Source organism: Gopherus flavomarginatus, chromosome 1 (assembly GCF_025201925.1).
Source record: "Gopherus flavomarginatus isolate rGopFla2 chromosome 1, rGopFla2.mat.asm, whole genome shotgun sequence".
Classification (NCBI taxonomy): Eukaryota; Metazoa; Chordata; order Testudines; family Testudinidae; genus Gopherus; species Gopherus flavomarginatus.
In genome coordinates, this window is record NC_066617.1 from 331,460,435 (window position 1) to 331,480,450 (window position 20,016).

Consider the following 20,016-nt stretch of genomic DNA (forward strand, 5'->3'; position numbering starts at 1 on the left):
ATATATAATAAAACTTTAAACTGCCCTACATCAGTTCCTCTGAATAGATACAACCCACATACAGGAAGGCTTTCCATACCCTCCCCAACTCTCAGCAGTATTTGCTTTTTCCCAAATATACTGCATTTGAAGCCCTCATTGCCACACAGCAGCCTGTGAGAGGGCGCCCAGACTACATGAATGAATACATTTTCATCTCTCATCTCTTGTTCTTTGATATAAAGTAGTGAGAAAAGGTTTGAACTGAATGTAACAGGAGTTAAATTAAGCTGTTATGGTGAATGTCTGAATGCTGGCACAATGCCTAATGCTCTTGAGAGGATTGGAGTTCTCACATAGTGAATCTATGTTGGATCTAGGCCTAATGCTCTTAAGACATTGAGAAGTAGCAGTGGATTTTTGGACATGTGGATCTGTAGGTTTATTTAGTATTTTTACTCTTTATATTTGACTTTGTAATACAATTTTTGAGGGAAACAAAGTTTCTGCCTGACAAATTCTCAAGAATCACAGAAAGAACTCCTAGAGAAACACTGTCATGAAACATAGTTTTTGTCAGTATGATTTCACATTGTATTAATCATGCCTAACAAAACTGCATCATACATCGTAATATAACAAGATTCAATGCAGCACTGAAATGTACAGAAAAATTCAATTTTTACAGATTTCATAAATATTTTACTAGGTTTTACATTTGCTTTTACAGATTGTTAGCAGTGTGGGCATTGTGTCTACTAAAATGTCTCCCCCCCCATAAAATAAGATACACAATGACTGACTTCCATCAAAGGCACACTTAGCCCACATTGTACTGGCTCACCTGGCAGATTATAGACCACAGGGGACCCAGGTTTGAGTTCAGTTCCAACAATGTGCGGGATGCATATAGAGCAAGTTAGTCATATCACTTCACTAGCTGTAATCTTGTCAGCTTTCTGAAGCTAAGCATGGTCATGCTGGGTTAAATACTTGGCTAGCTGCCCTTAAAGGAAAATCCAGGTGCTAAAGGATGTTGTGATTTATGCCACTTTTTACAGGAATAGTGCTAACCCCATTCTGCTGATGAAATCCCAGTTTTGGTAACTAAATTATTACCATTTCTATAGGACATGGTAAGGTTCACTTCTTCACTGTGTGATGTTAAATAGGAACTACATTTCTGTGTCAGGTAACGTGTTTCCTATATATTTAGGGATAAATTCTACCAGTGCATATGCAAATATGTAAGGATACTAGCCTAAATGGGTGCCATGTGTGGATACAGATGGAACCCTATAACACCATGTTAAAGTATGGTAGCAGCTGTGTACTGCTATTGTGGTAGAATACAGACCACAGGGGTTTAGTCTGAGGGAAAACAGATGACTGTTCCAAAATTAGGTATTCTTACTAAAGAAAAACAAAAAGTGCTCTGCAGGATGCTGAGCTGGCCCTATTTGTCTGTACCATAATCATATGCTTAACATTATGGGCACATGGAACCCAAATCTCTTGCCTCAGCCATGCCTCACAGTGTTTCTGGGTATATGCCACCATACATGAAGTGAGATGGGAGGCAGGGAATTTTTAATGTGTATTTGTGACAATGCTCCATTTGGGAAGTTGCTCTGTGGTAGTCTACAGCAGCAGTTCTCAAACTTAATTGCACCGCGACCCCCTTCTGACAACAAAAATTATTACACAACCCCAGGAAGGGGGACCAAAGCCCGAGCCCACCCAAGCCCTCCTGCCCTAGGCGAGGCTGGGAGGCCCAATGCTGAAGCACAAGGGCTTCTGCTCTGGGTGGGGGGCATGTAACCTTAGCCTTGGGCGGTGGGGCTCAGGCTTCAGCTTTGGTACCAGGCGATGGGGCTTGGCTTGGGCCCTGGACCCCAACAAAGTCTAACACCAGCCTTAGTGACCCCATTAAAATGGGATCCTGACCCACTTTGGGGTCCTGACCCACAGCTTGAGCACCCCTGGTCTACAGAGATGGGAGTATTATGTATCTTAGTCTGTGGGATTGGAATGGGAGGAGGAATTGTGTAGTGCAACGTACACCCTCTCTTTCTTTGAGGGTAGGCATGGGATTTTGTGGTATGTGTTAGTCTGTGAGGATGGAGGGATTTTGCTGTGTGTTCTACAGTCTCTGGGGATTAGAGAAAATTTTGCTGTGTGAGTTATGTCTATCTCTCTGAGGATGGGAGAAGCATTTTGCAATGTGTTTTACAAACTCTGAGGATGAAGGAGATATCATAGTATGTGCTACTGTCCAGGGGGATTTTGCTGTGTGTGTACAGTCTTGCCCATCTGTGGATAAGGGGTGCTGATGAGAAGGTGGGCACATTTTCAGGAGTGCTCCATACCCCTCAGATTGTGTCCCTCTAAGGACCAGGATTGCACATTCTGATAGATGTCCCATACCCTTCAGAAATAGGACTTTGGCACTAAATACTAGTGGAAGGTTGGGTACATTCTGAGATGGGAGTGCTCAGGTGAGTAAAGTTACTCGTATACATAAGTGGATTCAGGACATGAAATTGAAACTGTTTTAGTGTCAGTAATGAATGATATCTTCCTGTCAATGGATATAGGGCAAACATCAGTTTTCATCTTCTTGGTCCTCTCTGCATCATTCAACAGTGTTGACCATGAGATACTGCTGCTTCACTTGCGTGAGATGGCAAAGGTCCAAGGTAATGCACTAAAACAGTTTGAGTCCTTCCTGGAGAGATGCACCAACAAGAAGTGATGGACATGGCACTTCCACCACTAGAACCCTTGCTTGTGGAGTCCCACAAGTATCACTTCTCTCCACAGTCCTTTGCAACAACTACATGCAGTCACTAAGTGAACTGGTCAGAGTGGGTGGAATTGTATCCCTTTTTATAATAAGGACTCAAGTACCAGCAATATGCAGATAATGAACAGCTCTATCTATCCTTCACCATATATGATATGACCACACCACTAAGATGGCACAGTGCTTGGATGAGATCAGTTCATGGATGAAGAACAGTTTGCTGATGGTGAACTTGAGCAAGACAAAGGTGATTATGCTGGACAGAGGAAAGCATTTTGAAGAGTTCACAGCCATGGTGCAGTCTCCTTTGGTTGAAGATACACACCCAAAATTGGTCAATTCACTCTGGGAGTTTAGAGTACTCTTGGATTCGTCACTGATGCTAAAGTCTCACATAGTAACATCTGAGAAAAACACTTTCTGTCATCTCTGGTTGGCTATAAGACTCAGTCTCTTCCTGGTGGAGGATGACCAGGCCTCACGTGTTAAAGCTTTCATCACCTCTCTGCTGGACTACAGCAATGCAGTAGATCTCAGCATAAAGCCTTAAACACTGAGGAAGCTCCAACTAGTACAGAATACTGCAGTGCATCTCATCAGCAATACTGGGTATCATGATCATATCAGACTTGTTCTCTGCTCTCTAAACTGGCTTCCCATAGACTATCAAATCAAGATCAAGGTCTTGGTCCTTATCTTCAATACGCTCTGTGGCTTAGGCCTAGGATTTCTAAAAGATCATCTAAATCCTGGGATGAAGACCGTGGTCAACAACTCTGCTCTTCTGGCACGATGAAATTCTCTACAGTAATGGTAAAGTTCATCTGTGTGGGAGACAAAATTTTCTTTGAAGTCAATCTGAGACTATGAATTCAACTTCCACAGAAAATAAGGACCATCACAAATCTCACTCCTTTCTGCTCCAAGTATAAAGTGCATTTATTTGACTTGTCTTCTCTAATATAAATACATAGCAACATGTATAAGTATATTAATAACCCTATCAGAACAAGGCATTCATTGCACACACTTGGAAGAGGATAAGCGAATAAACATATGACAAATGGTAATCTTGTTGCTTAATGTACCACTGGAAGGTGCTCAAGTTATGGTGATGAGTGCAATATAAGAACCTATAAGGAATAGAAGTGTTTCCAGAACTGGGCCATAGGGTTATTATAAAATGGAATACACTTCCACCTACTCTTCATTTACAATACAACTAATTAATATAGGAATTAGTAAAATATTCTTTTTGTATGTAATAATATATGAAAGAGATAGACAATTATCTGTCTCCTAAAAAAGGAAATCTCATTTTCACAGGGGAATTATGCCAGACTAATTGCCCTACTCTGTCACATTGTCTAATGAATACAGAATTATAAAATTCCTTTAGCGACAACTGATAATATTTGTTTAGCTGTAACTGTGGTGTGTTAAAATTGTAGACTATCACTTTAAATTTCAGGGTTTTTTCCTGGTCCTTCTTGCAAGCAGCAGACACCACTGATTTAGTCTACTTAATGTATTCTCTCTACACATACACACATCATTTGAAAGCTTATTATGTTTACTTTAAGTTGAGGTATGATGTGGAGCTGTCAAGTGGTGCTGTTACCATAAAATGTGGATAAACAGACTCCCTCAACACATTAAAATGACCACTTTGAAATATCTGCATTTGTTCCTATTAGTTTAATAACTGTTTTATTTCAAAACATGAAATTAGATTTCTCTGTGATCTCACTGCAACAACATAAAGGGTAAAACAAAATCTAATAATAAATTTGTACAGGTATCACTGAAATGTAATGGTATCTTGTCTGCTAACTCCCTGAGTTTGCTAAAATCTGCCTTCTTGAAATCGATTTTCTTTATTGTGCTGTTTTTCCTCCTACCATTCCTTAGAATCATGAACTCATCTTTTCATGATCAATTTCACGTAAGCTGCTTTCCACTTTTAACTGCTCAATCTGTTCTTCCCTATTTGTCAAAATCAAATCTAAGGCAGCTTCTCCTCTAGTGGCTTTCTCCACCTTTTGTAATAAAAAATTGTCTCTAATGCATTCTAAGAACTTGTTGGATAATCTGTGCCGCACAATATTATTTTCCCAACATGTGTTTGGGTAGCTGAAGACCTCCATCGCCACCACATCCTGTGCTTTGGATGATTTTGTTAGTTATTTATAAAAAGCCCCATCCACCTCCTCTCCCTCATTAGGTGGTCTGTAGTAGACCCCTACCATGACATCATCCTTGTTTTTTACCCCTTTTATCCTTACCCAGAGACTTTCAACAAGGCCGTGTCCTATTTCCATCTCAACCTCAGTCCAAGTGTATACATTTTTGATGTTATAAGGAAACACCTCCTCCTCCCTTTTTTCCCTGCCTGTCTTTCCTGAGCAAGCTATATCCTATTATACCAATATTCCAGTCATTTGTATTATCCTACCAAATCTCTGTGATGCCAACTATGTCATAGTTGTGTTTATTAACTAGCCTTTCTAGTTCTTCCGGTGTATGCCCCATACTTATCACATTAATATACACACATCGAACATACTGATTTGATTTCCCCCCACTTATGTTCTCTCTCGTTTCTCCCTTATCGCTGCTATAATGGCTCATGCTCCACCCAGATTCTGACCTTTCTCCCAGGTCGCCATGTTTTTGACTTACTTGTGGGCTTTTGTCTCCTGCTCCCATTGAATCTAGTTCAAAGCCTCCTCACTAGGTTAGCCAGTCTGTATCCAAAGATGCTCTTTTCCTTCCTTGATATGTGGTTCCCATCTCGGCTCAGCAGTCCTTCCTGGAACAGCATCTCCTGGTCATGGGCAGCGCTTGGACTGCTGGTTGGGCGATGCTAGCCCTTAACTCCGCCCCTTCCATCCCCTGGTGCAGCCCAGAGCCCCCCACCATGGCTGCCGGCCCCTGCCCCAGGCTAGCCCCAGAGTGCCAGCTGGGCAAGTGGCGCAGCCCCAGCCCCGGATTGCTGGAAGGGTGGCTGGCATGGCCCCAGCCTCCCCAACCCCTGAGTGGCGGGTGGTGTGGTGTGGCCCCAGGCTTCCCAGCCCTGGAGTACCGGGTGGGCAGGTGGCGTGGCTCCATCCCTGAAGAGCCAGGAGGGCAGTTGGTGCAGCCCCAGCCCCCCCAGCACCGGAGTCCTCGGAGGGCGGGTGGTGTGGTCCCAGCCCCTGAGTGCTGTGTGGCATGGCATGGCCCCAGCCTCCACAGCCCCCGAGTGCTCAGAAAGTGGGTGGCATGGCCCCAGCCTCTCCAGCCCCGGATTGCCAGGTGGGCAGGTGTTGCTGCTCAAGCCCCAGAGTGCTGGGAGGGTGGGTGGCACACGCGGCCCCAATAGCCGCCCCAGCCCAAGCCGGGGCCACGGCACAAGAGAACTGGGAAAAGTGGGCCAGAGGAGGAAGCAGGAGGGAGTCTGGGGGCAAAGCATGGGCGGGACCACACCATGCCATTTGGGAAGGCACAGCCTTCCCTAGCCTATGATACCTGCTGTCCATGCCGATCTTCAAGGAAGCTGAATCCCTCCTGGTGACACCATCTGCACTGCCAGTCATTCACCTCCAGGGTGCATCTGTCTTTGCCTAGTCTCCTACCCTTGACTGCAAGGATTGAAGAGAACACTACCCACTCCCCTAGCTCCTTCACCATTACTCTGGAGCCAGGGAGACCTGTAGTCACTTCTGATCTGCTCAGTGTCATACCTCACAGAATTGTTAGTGCCTAACAGGAATGAGTAACATGGAGCAGTAGCCAGAGGGCCGGATCATCCCTGACAGTCCCTCCGTATCCTCTCAGATACAGGCCCATACCTCCCAGGACACCATGTCAGGCTGACAGATGGGTGCCTCTGTCCCCCTGATGACCAGTATTGGAGGGCTCTGTTTGACTTCTGCATTGCCCCAGCCTCTGTAGCTGCTTCTGGGAAGATGGTGGGCTGGAAAATGGCCCTGGCTGCGAGTGCCCAGCATTCCCTCAGGGGCAGAGTCTCTGGGCTGCAAGCACCCAGGGGCCAGCAGTGGGGTCTGAGTGAAGAGCCCTGGCTCTTTATTTATTATCCTGTTAACCTTTGCCTATTTGTTGCTCCCTGGCACTATTCTGTTTCATTGTGTGGTGGCGGGTGACTTGATCTCTGTGGGGCAGGCACAGACACCGGGCTGGAGGGCCGAGAGGGGAGTCACACACAAGCCTAGCACTGATGCTGAAAGAATTCCTGCACCAACCCCGCGCGTCCTTCTGCGCACTTGGTTAGTGGAACTGAGGGCAAAGTAAGGGCAGAGGCTTCACTTCTCCATTGCGCATGCTCCCTAGCTCGGCTCTGGCTGGCTCGGTAGCAGAGGGCTCGGTTTGAGTTCTGCGTTGGTTCTGAAGCGGCTTCCGGGAAGATGGCGGCTTGGAGAGTTGCACTGGCTGCGGGTGCCCGGCGTTCCCTGAGGGGCAGCGTCTCCGGGCTGCGGGCCCCCGGGAGCCAGCAGCGGTGTTCGGGTCTGTGGGCTGCAGCTGCCACCCTACTTGCAGGAGGCTCGTTGGCAGCGGGTTACAGCGGCTGGTGCGGACGGGCAGCGCCCGGTGGGTTCCTGACGGTGCTGGCTCAGGTAAGTGACCAGCTTCTCAGGGGCAGGGCTGTTACCCGCTCTAACTGCCGTGTCCACCGCGCGCGCCCTGAGCAGGGGCTGTTACCCGCTCTAACCCCCATTCCCACACACACATGCACCATTCCCTGGGGCAGGAGGCACTGGGCTGGGGTTGTTACCTGCTATAACACCCCATCCCCAACACACACACCTGGTAGCCCAGTGCAGGGCTATTACTGCTATAGCCCCCCGCCCCAACTCGGTAGCCTAAGCTAAACTGGGGCTGATACTTCTCTTCTTGTCAGTACCCAACAAAGCCCGCTGACCACAGGGCTTGCAGAGTGACACTATGTGACCCAGCGCAGTACACAGCTTATGTCAGGAAAGTCTGGCAGGTAAAGAAAGGTGCATAGACAATAATTACACTGTATCTGACCCAAAGAAGAGTAAGTGAGAGTGGAAGCTGGTGACATCTCTGCTTAGGTAGGTGTAGTATGAAATCATCTGATAGCAAACTGTAATGATCATACTTTATCTGTCCCAAAACTGTAGCTAGAGCCCTCCTGGAAGAGCCTCCATTGCTTAGTTCATCTGAGGTCAAGCAGGTGAGGTAATGCATGTGTCTGGTCTCCTTGACATCAGGCAGCAACCAAGATCAACAGTATTTCACTTAAAACAATCCTGGCCTTATTTAGATTAATGAGGATTTCCCTCTTAGTGCTGAGTGCCTTTCCCCATTCACTGTAATCCATAATCACACAATAATGTAGAAAACTTAGTTGCAGTTGACACAAGTAAGCATTCAGTTAGTCAGCTTTGCCTGTAATTGTTCATTTACAAAATTTGTCATCTGCTTCACAATCTAATGTTGTCACTTCAGCTGGCATGGATGAGTATTTCACAAACAGAATGTTTTTTGTGCCTTGTGTTCTGTCTGAATTGCATGGCTCACCACCCAGTACAAATATTTTCCGGGCGGGTCTATGTATTACTTGTGTTATGAATATTAGAATGTACTTGCCTATTAAGCATCAGTATGGAGATAAAGGGTTACTGTCAGGAATACAGTGAGGTGGCCAAGTTTGCAGCTGATACAAAATTACTCAAGATAGTTAAGTCCAAAGCTGACTGCAAAGAGTTACAAAGGGATCTCACAAAACTGGGTTGATAAGTGCAAAGTAATGCACATTGGAAAACATAATCCCAACTATACATATGAAATGATGTGGTCCACATTAGTTATCACTCACGTCATCGTGGATAATTCTCTGAAAACATCTACTCAGTGTACAGCGGCAGTCAAAGCTAACAAAGTTAGGCATCATTAGGGGAGAGATGATAAAATATAGTGTCACTATATAAATCAATGGTACATCCACAACTTGAACACTGCAGGCAGTTTTGGTTGTTCCCATCTCCAAAAAGATAATTAGAGTTGGAAAAAGTACAGAGAAGGGTAACAACAATGATCAGAGATATGGAACAGCTTCCATGTGAGGAGAGATTAAAATTAAAAAGATGGGGACTGTTCATTTTAGAAAGGAGTTGACAAGGGGTGGGAGATATGATAGAGGCCTGTAAAATAATGAAAGGTGTGGAGAAAGTGAATAAAGATGTTACTTATTCTTTCACATAACACACAAACCAGGGGTCACCCAATGAAATTAATAGGATTTAAACAAACAAAATGAAATACCACTTCATACAACACTCAGTCAACCTGTAGAACTCATTGTCAGGGGATGTTATGAAAGCCAAAAGTATAACTGGGTTCAGAAAAGAATTAGATAAGTTCATGAAGGTTAGGTCCATCAATGGCTATTAGCCAAGATGGTGAGGAATGCAACCTTATATTCCGGATGTCCCTAAACCTATGACTTCCAGAAGGTGGGAGTGGGTGACTGGGGATGGATTCATTTGATAATTGCCCTGTTCTGGTCATTCCCTCTGAATCCTTCAGCCCTGTGTTAAGACTGGATACTGGGCTCGGTGGACCATTGGTCTGACCCAGTATGGTTGTTCTTATGTTAATAGATTAAAAAAAAACCCCTCTTTTGAAAACTTGAAAACATTATTATCCATACTAACTTTGTATTTTCAGTTTGGGAGTGAAGTCTTTCTCTGTTTTCTTTAGGAGATAAAATTAATGTGTGTCTTGTTGGATACATGGACATGCTTGTATTGCTGTCCATCTGGTTAGTTCTCGTGAGTGGATCGGGAGTATTGGGAAATATACAAGAATTCTGATTTGGGAATACTTCCGTGAGCAAAAATTTGTACTTACCTTGCCTTCTAACAAATACTGAACACATTGAAGAGTGTTGGACAGGCAATTGCATAAAACTTCTAATCCTTGATTTATTCTTGAGTCCCAAAATAGAGAGGCTAGGATTTTGCAGGTGTAGCAGTCCTTATTGTGGAGAAATGACACTTTTCTAAGATCAGAAGAGCAGTTTTTAAAATTGTGGTATTTTTATAATGAGTTAAATCTTAATCCTGTCATTAGTCCTTGAAAATCCCCATTTAATAACAACTTGACTTGCTGTATATAGGACCCTGTCATAGCAATAATACTGCGGGTCATCCAGCATTCAGGCCCATTACATGCTTCTGGGAATAGTTTTAATTTGCTCTGAAGAACCAACAGATTGAAAAACACAGTATTTTTGTTCATAAAGTGTAGTCTCTTGTTTCACAAAAGTTGACTGCTACATTTAAAATATGAAAATATCAGATTACAGTTTTAAGCATTACAAAAAATCTTGTCAAGGGAAATTTGCAGAGATCGGTATTTATGTATAACTACAATGATTTTGTGTAACCTTAATCGGGTGCCAAAATCATCACATGAATGAATTGGAAGTAGTCGTGCCATATGACACTTGTGAGCCCCAATATTTTTTAAAAAATTAACCACGAAGGAAAAGCATCTGAGGCTGTGTTAAATTAACATGGTTCTGATGGTGATATATCATGACATAGCTCCCATATATTATTTGGCTAGCTAGGTGGTAGAACTCTTTGACCCTCTAGGTGGAACCTGGCATTTCTAGAAACCATTTCTGTTGCAGAAAAGTGGAATCACTGAACAGTAGCAGATCCAATTAATTTAGTTTTGTTTTCCATTTTCAGCAATAAAATTTGCTGAAATTCCATGCCACTTAGAGACAAAGGTTCTGCATCTAGTTTCTCAAGTGCTGACCATATAAACTGTGATACTGAGGCAAAGAATAGAAAATGAAAATAAAAATAAGAGAATAAAATAAAAATGGGATTGTGAAGTCCTAAACTGGAAGGGAGGTGGGGGATGGAACAGTAGAGCCAGCATGGCATGCTCCCTGTTGAACAGTTGGTATTAGATGCTACTGGTAGAGCTCTAGTAAATATAAATCTAAAATATTAATAAACAAATTGCATTGTAAGACTATTAAGTTGCTTATGCAGATATGTTAGTAGTGTGGGGAATTGTTTCGTGAGGAACATGTGTTATGTTTGAGATTTTTGTTTTTCTTTGACACAGATAAGTGATGACTTCATTGGTTCATTGTCCTGTTGAACATACAGGCTACCAACCCACCTTTTATTTGTCTCACATTGTAGCTCTTTGATTATGAATGTCCTAAGTATTTTTTCATTGTGTAGTATGATGGGAGATGATACAGAAAGACAAGTAGTTCTGTAAAAGAAAATATTTGTATCAAACTATTAATATTCATAAACATTAAATTTGAATTTCTGCTACTACCTTATGGTGATACAAAAGTACATTATTAAAATGTAAACTAGAAATTTTGAAATGTTTTGTAACTCTGTGTCCACCACCAAGTTATAAATGGTCTAAAGCAGGGATTGGCAACCTTTGGCACGTGGCCTGCTAGGGTAAGCACCCTGGTGGGCCGGGCCTGTTTGTTTACCTGTCGCATCCCCAGGTTTGGCCAATCATTCGTGTCTTCGGAGGATCAGGGCCTAATTTTTTCAAATATTACTTGCTCCAGAGCAGTAATGATAAGATGTGCGCATATACAACTGTTTTTAACCATTGGCAAATGATGACTTTAGGACAAACAATATATGTATCAAAGCTAGTTCTGAAAAAAATCATTTTGTACTTTTTAAAAAGAGTGTATTACACCTACTGTATTTTCCTTTCTCTTTCCCCATTCCCTCAGACCTGTTCTTTCATTATTTATTGAACTGAATATAAAATATCTCTGGCACTGATCATCTTCTGAAGTCTTAACTGAACTTACTTGTTAAGTGACTTATGCAATGGCCCTAATGCTGTTAAAATGTATATATGTGCTTACATTTACTAATGATTGGTGTCCCATTGATTTTAATGGGGCTACTACTCATAGTGCATAAAGTTGAACATGCCTGTAAGTCTGTGCAGGCTGAGGATAAATGAATGCATCAATTTTTTCTTTCTGTAAGAAGCATAGTTAACCTGTTTCATTTTCTAGCGACTTACTTTCCTTTATTGTGTGTTCATCCATTTTTATTTCTTCTTACAGTGTGGTCTGTGTAGTCATGGAGGCTTTTCTCTGGTATATCTTTCGTATCTTAATTTTTTCTACTTTAGGATATGGTAGTCTGATATTTGTTCATACAGTGTAATTTTCTTTGTTCTGTCACACTCTCATTGTAGACTAGAGGCAAAAGTTCATGATCAGATTTAGGCTTGGTCTACACTACACAGTTAGGTTGCCATAAGGCAGCCTTGTTCCTGCCAGTGTAAGTGCCCTGTTATACCAACATAATAAATCCACCTCCACTAGAGGCGTAGGGCTAATGTTGGTGTAGTTAGGATGATGCAGTGTCTGTGTAGACACTGTGTTATTTACATCAGCTGTTGCCTGTCATTCAATTTCGCAGCTCCATGCTGAAGCTGTGAAATTGACAAGAAAGCTAGGCTGTCACTGGGGTGGGTGGGGAACTCCAGCTAGAGCCAGGCTCCCCTCTCACAGCTGGACTGCACTTGTCCCGCTGAGAGCCTGGCTTCCCAACCCCACCACCCCCTGGGCTCTTGGCTCCCTGCCACATCTGGGCTCCTTGTGGGGAGCACCTGGAGTCTGGGCAGGGAGCCGGGAGCCTTGGTGCAGCTGTTGGGCTCCCTGCGGGGAGTGGGGAGCCCAAGGCACAGCCTGGCTGTGAGCAGGAAGCCAAGTGGGTGCAGCCCAGCCGGGAGGTGGGGAGCCCAGTGGCTGCCCAGCTGAGAGCCTGGGGGCAGCCAGGTTCCTGGTGGCAGGGAGATGAGAGCCCAGGGGATGTTGGGCTCCCAGTGGCTAGGAGTCAAAAGCCTTGCAGGCTGCCAGGATGTGCACAACCAAGAGAAGGAAAGTAGTGTGGACATGAACCACAGCAGTAATTACTGTGGGGGTTATAATTCTACATTACATAGGTTGGTTGGTTGATGTTTCTAGTGTAGACGTTGCCTTAATGTAAGATTACTGTGGATGTATTTTTTTCTGGTCATTAAAGCTCTAGATAAGCAGTGAAGAATGTAAGAAATTATCTTTATTAATCCCCCCCCCCTTTTTTTTTTTGCCTGTTCTTTTTAGAAATGTATCATGGAAGTACTGTGATAGATAATTCTTCAGTGATGAATATAAACCTTTATCTATGCAATGACTCCACATAGCTCTTAACATTGTCCGTTTACACTGTTGGCTAATGCCAGATATAGGCCTTCTCTACACTAGAAAGTGTTTGTCGATTATAGATATACTGGGAAACATTCCTAGTGTTGAGACACCTTGTATGCCCAAAAGACTGCTTTTTCTGTTAAGCTTATTTTTGCTGGTATAACTGCATCTATACTAGATGTTTGCCAGTATAGCTGTGTTCATTAGAAGTGTGTTTTTTTTCGTGCTCCTAATCAACACAACTATTCTAACAAAACTTTAAGTATAGACTAAGCCATAGTGATGGCTTATATTTGTTTTTCTGTAGTACTGTAATTCAAATCAGAGTGAAATAATGTATGGTTGAGAAGCTTGATAAGAGACTTGTCTATGCAGCATCTATTATTTTTATATTTTCAGACATCTGCAGTCTACTGTATTAACATACCATTAAATTCTTACTGTCGCTGAAACTCTTAGGCTGAAGTGTCTGTCTTAACATTAATCAGTTCTGCAATTTTAAAATCCCACTAGTTGACTTCTAAATATTTGATTCTGCTTAACTGAGGTAAAGCAGAACATAAAGCTTTTGACTGGATGCAACTTTTTTGTCTTGTCTTTATACTATCTGTTATAGCATTGCATTGCAATTGTTGCTGTTTGCCTTGTGACTTTTTATTGTTATTTGTTCAACACTATCAGTGTGCTACATTCTTTTCAGATAAAAGAAGACAAGGTTCCTGCCCTGAAGAGCTTACACTAAGTGCACATGGTAATTAGAGACCATAATGAAGAATTTAATACTAAACTATACTGATCTCCTAACAATCAAGCAGTCTATCCAGTGCCATTGTCTTATACTTTTGAAATCCTCTTTTTTAGTTCATATGAATAAAATGTACATCTTCCCAACCCTAAAACAAAACAAATTGGTAGCTTATTTTTACATTTCTTAGAGAAAAGATATTTAAAAATATTATGCTTTCTTGTGGCCTACAGACTCACATTCAGTGCTTCATGTTTTAGTTGAAAATGCACTGGGTGAGAGCCTCACCCTCATTCCAGACCCTTTATGCTGTCTGAAAGGTCTGGAGTAGTGTAAAGAGACCCTGGAAGCTCCACTTCTGGCCACGGGAGGATTCTGTTGGTGCAGGCACTGCAGAATATTGTCATAAAGCTGCCTTCTGAGGATCCCTTGCGGCTGCAGAGATTCCCACAAGGGCTCGCCTTCACTACTGGGAGATCGACACTGCTGCAATTGATGCAAATGGGGTCGATTTCACAGGTCTAGTGAAGACCCACTAAATCGATGGCAGAGCACTCTCCGGTTGACCCTGGTACTTCAGCTCTCCAAGAAGAGTAAGGGAAGTCAACTGGAGAGCATCTCCCGTCAGCACAGCGCAGTAAAGACACCAGGATAAGTCGACCTAAGCTGCATCAACTGTAGCTACACCAGTAGTGTAACTTAGGTCGACTTACCCCGGTAATGAAGACAAGTCCTGTGATAGCCACAGGAAGGCTGTCATAACTTAGGCAGGCTTCCAGGGCTGTCTACATTATGCGAAGAGCCCGAGAGTGTCCAGGATCAGGAAGATGCAAAGGTGGCTTAAGGCCTCCTAAGCAACCCTTTTGCCCTGAGCTGCGGGTTCTATACTATGCCTCTGAGAGGCACAGCACAGAATCTTAAGCATTATGTATGTGGCACACACTACTGATGTACCTTGCTGTGCAAACATTATTAGTGGGTTTTTTTAGTACAACGTTTCCTCTGAATCTGATATATAACTCCTAAAATCATTTTATAGATTGAATTAATTTGTGCCAATATTTCACATTTAGGACCCAAATGCATGGTCCTCATTCAGGTGAAATTCCCATTTAAACCAATGTGGGTTTTGCCTGAGTAAAGCCTACTGGGACGGTCCTTTTTAAAAAAATTTCACCTTGCTTGGTCTCTGCAGTATCTGTATGAGAGGTGGGTGAATAACTGATTTTTCGGTTCAAACAGCCCACCAAAAAATCAGGGTCAATATTAGGTTCAGTTCTGAAAATATTCAGAATTTGTCAGCAAATTGGAAAATTCCATCTCAGGTTACACGAAATGTTTCATTTCAGTCGTTTTGAAAGGGCCAGCTCCAGAAACTGTATTTTATAACTTTTAGCCCAGTGATTAGGACTCTTGTCTGTAATGATGGGAGTTTAAATCATCACTGTAGAGCAGGAACTTGAATTCAGACCTCCCAGATGGGCATTCTGGTCACCAATTTATAAACTATTTTGGGGTGGGTTGCTCTCAATCTCTCCTTTTGAAGGTTTTCCATTTTAAGTACTCATTGGAGCAGGGATGCAAACTCAGTTCTCCTTCCTCATAGACTTTAAGGTCAGAAGAGACCATTATGATCATCTAGTCTGACCTCCTGCACAACGCAGGCCACGGAATCTCACCCACACACTCCTGTAACAAACCCCTAACCCGTGTCTGAATTATTGAAATCCTCAAATCACTTGCAACCCCTCCCAGCGTGGTATTGTCCACAAACCCTATAAATGTACTCTCCACCATTGTCAAAATCATTTCCAAAGATATTGAACAGAACCAAAACCAGAATCGATCCCTGCGGTGCCACACTCAATATGCTCCTCCATCTTGACTGTGCACCACTGATAACAACTATGATTACTCTCTGGGAACGGTTTTCCAACCAGTTATTCACCCACCCTATAGTAGTTCCATATAGGTTGTATTTCTCTAGTTTGTCTAGAAGAAGAGCTGCCAGGTGAACGCCCTAGCCACCACACGGTAGGCTATTCCAGTAGCTTGACACCTTTCCAGACTACTGTACCCCTTTCAGGAGTCTGATTTGTCTTGCGTACCCCCAAGTTTCACCTCACTTAAAAACTGCTTGCTTACAGAATCAGACATAAAAATACAAAAAGTGTCATAGCCACTGAAAATTTGCTTGCTTTATCGTTTTTATCATGCAATTATAAAATAAATCAACTGGAATATAAATATTGTACTTACATTTCAGTGTGTAGTATATAGAGCAGTATAAGCAACTCATTGTCTGTATGAAATTTTAGTTTGTACTGACTTTGCTAGTGCTTTTTATGTACCATGTTGTAAAACTAGGCAAATGTCTAGATGAGTTGATGTACCCCCTGGAAGATCTCTGAATACTCCTGGGGGTACACATACCCCTAGCTGAGAACCACTGGGCTATTCTGCTCTCAGTCTCTTCTGTTGAAACTGTTCTGTTTTGGCCCAATGAATATTTAAATATTTATGCAAAGAGAGGGAGAAAGAATGACTCTATACACTGAATCTGGCACAGACAGATTTGAATCCACATCTCCCGCCTCCCAGGTGAGAGCCTAAACCAGCAGACTATAGAGCTTGATGCTTAGTTTCTCTCTCCCGCCTCATCTAAAAGAGGTGAGTAACCTGAATTCGAGTCCTTGCTCCAATGAAGATTTAAGTAGGTACACAAAATGGAACTGCTTCAACAGGAGAGATTGAGAGCCGGCCACCCCAGAATACTGTATAGCCTGCTGTGTAGAATGCTCACCTGGGAGGGGAGGGAATATGAGTTCAAGTCCCTGCAGCAGAATGTGGATTCAAACCTGGGTCTTCCACATCCCAGGCATGTGCCCTAACCATTGGCTAAAAATTATAAAATATCCATAACACAGTTTTCTGAATGCACCACTGTATTCATACCTTACACACATTGTAATAATCTTTGTACAAAATATAGCTTGTAAGATATCATTTGAAAACTAATAACTTGCTGGTTAATAATAACATGGTGAGATGTATGTAGCAACATTATATGTAAAGTTATAACATAAGCTGAAATAATGAGTGGGCTGTGTTTACCAGACAAGTCTGGGAAGTGGGTAAATCTGTTTTTCAAAGACAAAGGACAAGCTGATGCCTCTAGTCAGGTGTCATCAAAGTTCATGGGCAATTACTTGTTAAGTGGCCATTCTTTGGCATGGAATGGGGACAGGAACAAACAGACCTGTATCTTAGCAAACAACAGCATGAAACTTTTCACCATCAGATGTCTTGTCTCTGTCCTCACAGCAGGAATTAATTTTATCTATGGGTAAATCTCAGGAAGATGCATTTCAAAGTAAGGGGCAAAAACACCTCAAGGTGTCTGTCGCTATCCACCTCTCTCTACCACTCACACACACACACCCCTTTAGGGAGCAGATCCTAATTTGAGAATTTGGTCACCAGTGTCACTGGGAACATATAGTAAGGAACTTCATCTTGAAACAAGTCTAGTTTAAATTTTAGGAAACATAATATCTTTATTTCTCTTGTAACCATTTATTTTAATGCCTTATACTTGTGCTCACTTAAAACCAATCATAGAATATCAGGGTTGGAAGGGACCTCAGGAGGTCATCTAGTCCAACCCCCTGCTCAAAGCAGGACCCATCCCCAGACAGATTTTTGCCCTAGATCCCTAAATGGCTGCCTTAAGGATTGAACTCACAACCCTGGGTTTAGCAGGCTAATGCTCAAACCACTGAGCTATCCCTGCCCCCTCCATATAGTTAAATAATCTCCATATAGTTAAATAAACTTGTTTTATTCTTTTATCAAAACTAATTCAGTTTGAGTAACTCCATTTAGGGTAGCAAACTATTTCATATTGATTCCCTTAGAGTTGCAATGGACATAATATATCTGGACAGTCCAGGAGAGGGCTGGACAATGCAGAACACACATTTTGGGGGAAAATTTGGGACTGGGAGTGTGTTGGGGTCACCCTGCAAGTGGTAACCAAGACTGGTGGAAGCCAAAGTATGACGTATATGTGGCTGATAGGGTGCAGCTATCCACAGACACTCAGGGCTGTTTGTAAGTGGCTTGCTGTTTGTAAGTGACCATTTGGGAGCTACAAAAGGAAATCATTGTGAGGCACCCAAATTGGCAGGGCTGGGGTGACACAGGCCCACACTTGTCTGGATTGTACCCCAGAATGTCTTTCTCCTAGCTGAAAGAAGTCTAGTTAAATTTATTAAGAGTTTTGGGTCAACCAAAACTACACTTTCCAGCAAATCATAGAATATCAGGGTTGGAAGGAACCTCAGGAGGTTATCTAGTTCAACACCCTGCTCAAAGCAGGACCCATCCCCAACTAAATCATCCCAGCCAGGGCTTTGTCAAGCCTGACCTTAAAAACCTCTAAGGGTATGGCTACACTTACAGTTGTACAGCGCTGGGAGTTACAGCTGTCTTCGTGTAGCTGTGTAGGGAAAGCGCTGCAGTGTGGCCACATTTGCAGCATTTGCAGCGCTGTTGGGAGTGGTGCATTGTGGGCAGCTATCCCAGCGTTCAAGTGGCTGCAACGTGCTTTTCAAAACTGGGGCGGGGTGGAGTGTGACAGGGAGCGTGGGGGAGACAGAGTGTGGATTTTTGGAGCTGACACTGTTCTCAGCTCCCTGCCTTGCAAGTTCTACGGACTGGAAGATACACAGCACCTACTTTCAATCATTTTAAAAGTTTCGACCCCTTCCCCCACCCCTCTCTTATTCACTAAATGCAAATTATGCACTCCTAAATAGCCTTCAGACCACATAAGCAGCTGCTCAACAGGACTCCCCTCTCTCCTCAAGCAAACAGCTGTGAACATTCCAAAGCAGTTCCCCTGCCTCTGCTCGCTCGCTGGAGCAAAGAGCAGCTGTGTTTGTTTTTTAGATAAGTAGCTCCGGGGAGCTCCAAGTTCAGCCATTCTTCTGGGTTGTTGTGGACAGGAATTCTGGGATACTGCCTCATACCCTGGAGGCCAATAACAGCGCTTTTGGTGGCCACACTTGATGAGCAGCGCTGCATCACCAGCGCTGCAATTGTTACACCCCAAGCAGACCAGGTGTACAGCCAGCGCTGCAGCCAGGGAGTTGCAGCGCTGGATGTGCCAGCAGGTGTGGACAGTTACTAAGTTGCAGTGCTGTAAACCCACCACCAGCGCTGCAACTCTCCAGTGTAGCCAAGCCTTAAGGCAGGAGATTCCACCACCTTCTCTAGGTAACCTATTCCAGTGCTTCACCACCCTCCTAGTGAAAAAGTTTTTCCTAATATCCAACCTAAACCTCCCCCACTGCAACTTGAGACCATTACTCTTTGTTCTGTTATCTGCTACCACTGAGAACAGTCTAGATTCATGCTTTCAGGTAGCTGAAAGCAGCTTCGCTGAGCTCTAGTGAGAACTGTATTTTGAATGCTCTCAGTGCCTTTGTTTAAGAAACTACCAAGAAAAAATCTGAAACTGGTTGGTTATTGAGCATAAATATTTGTAAAACAATTTTTATTTAAATCAGTGTAAGGTCGTGTTTTTTTTTTTTAAAGGAGGGGGGAAATCTTCTGTGGGATACTGATTATTCCATCACGTCTTGGGCCAGCTTGTGGTCTCAGATCTGCTCATGCAGCTTCCAAGCCAGAATTTTTCCCACAGCACATTTCTTAATTCCTTTTTATTATGGAAAATTGGTTTTATGGAACCAGAAGCAGAGAAGAATAACTTTGTGAGAGTATAAGGTATCTTAGCCCTCTGATCCTGCAAACACACATGCACGTAAATAACTCTGTGCATGTGAGCAGTCCCGTTGTGTTTGATGGAACTACTCATGAGCACAGAGTTAGTCATATACTTAAATCTTTGCAGGATCCAGCACTTAATCTGTAATTTTAAATAAAAATTTGGGATTACATGGTAATATTTAGTATAGGAAAGCATTTTGTTTTATGGTTTTCTTATCTGTTTTAAAGCCTGATTGCAGTTGAGAAAAAAAAATTACAGTTAAGATGTGCCTGTTGATAAATATAGAATCCTGGATAAAATTGCATAAGGATTTGTAGCGATGTGTGGAATTGCCTGTAGGAATCTGGTACTAAAATAAAACCAGGAAGAAAATGTAGAAGCTAATCTGAGCAAGCACAAGAATCTTCTAGCATATTAGCCCACTATAGTAAAAAAGAAAAAAATTATCACTC

The 20,016-nt window shown here is 42.9% G+C and overlaps 1 protein-coding gene across 2 annotated transcripts in view; it reads left to right on the top strand.

The window, feature by feature from the left end:
* Positions 1-7,168: 7,168 nt before the first annotated feature.
* The window catches only part of MICU2 (mitochondrial calcium uptake 2), a 266,388-nt gene continuing 253,540 nt past the window's right edge, over positions 7,169-20,016 (top strand). For both annotated transcript variants that reach the window (XM_050937276.1, XM_050937277.1), the window contains exon 1: positions 7,169-7,401. In XM_050937276.1, coding sequence (XP_050793233.1) covers positions 7,192-7,401 — 210 coding nt within the window. In that variant the 5' untranslated portion in view covers positions 7,169-7,191. The remainder of the gene's footprint in view (positions 7,402-20,016) is intronic.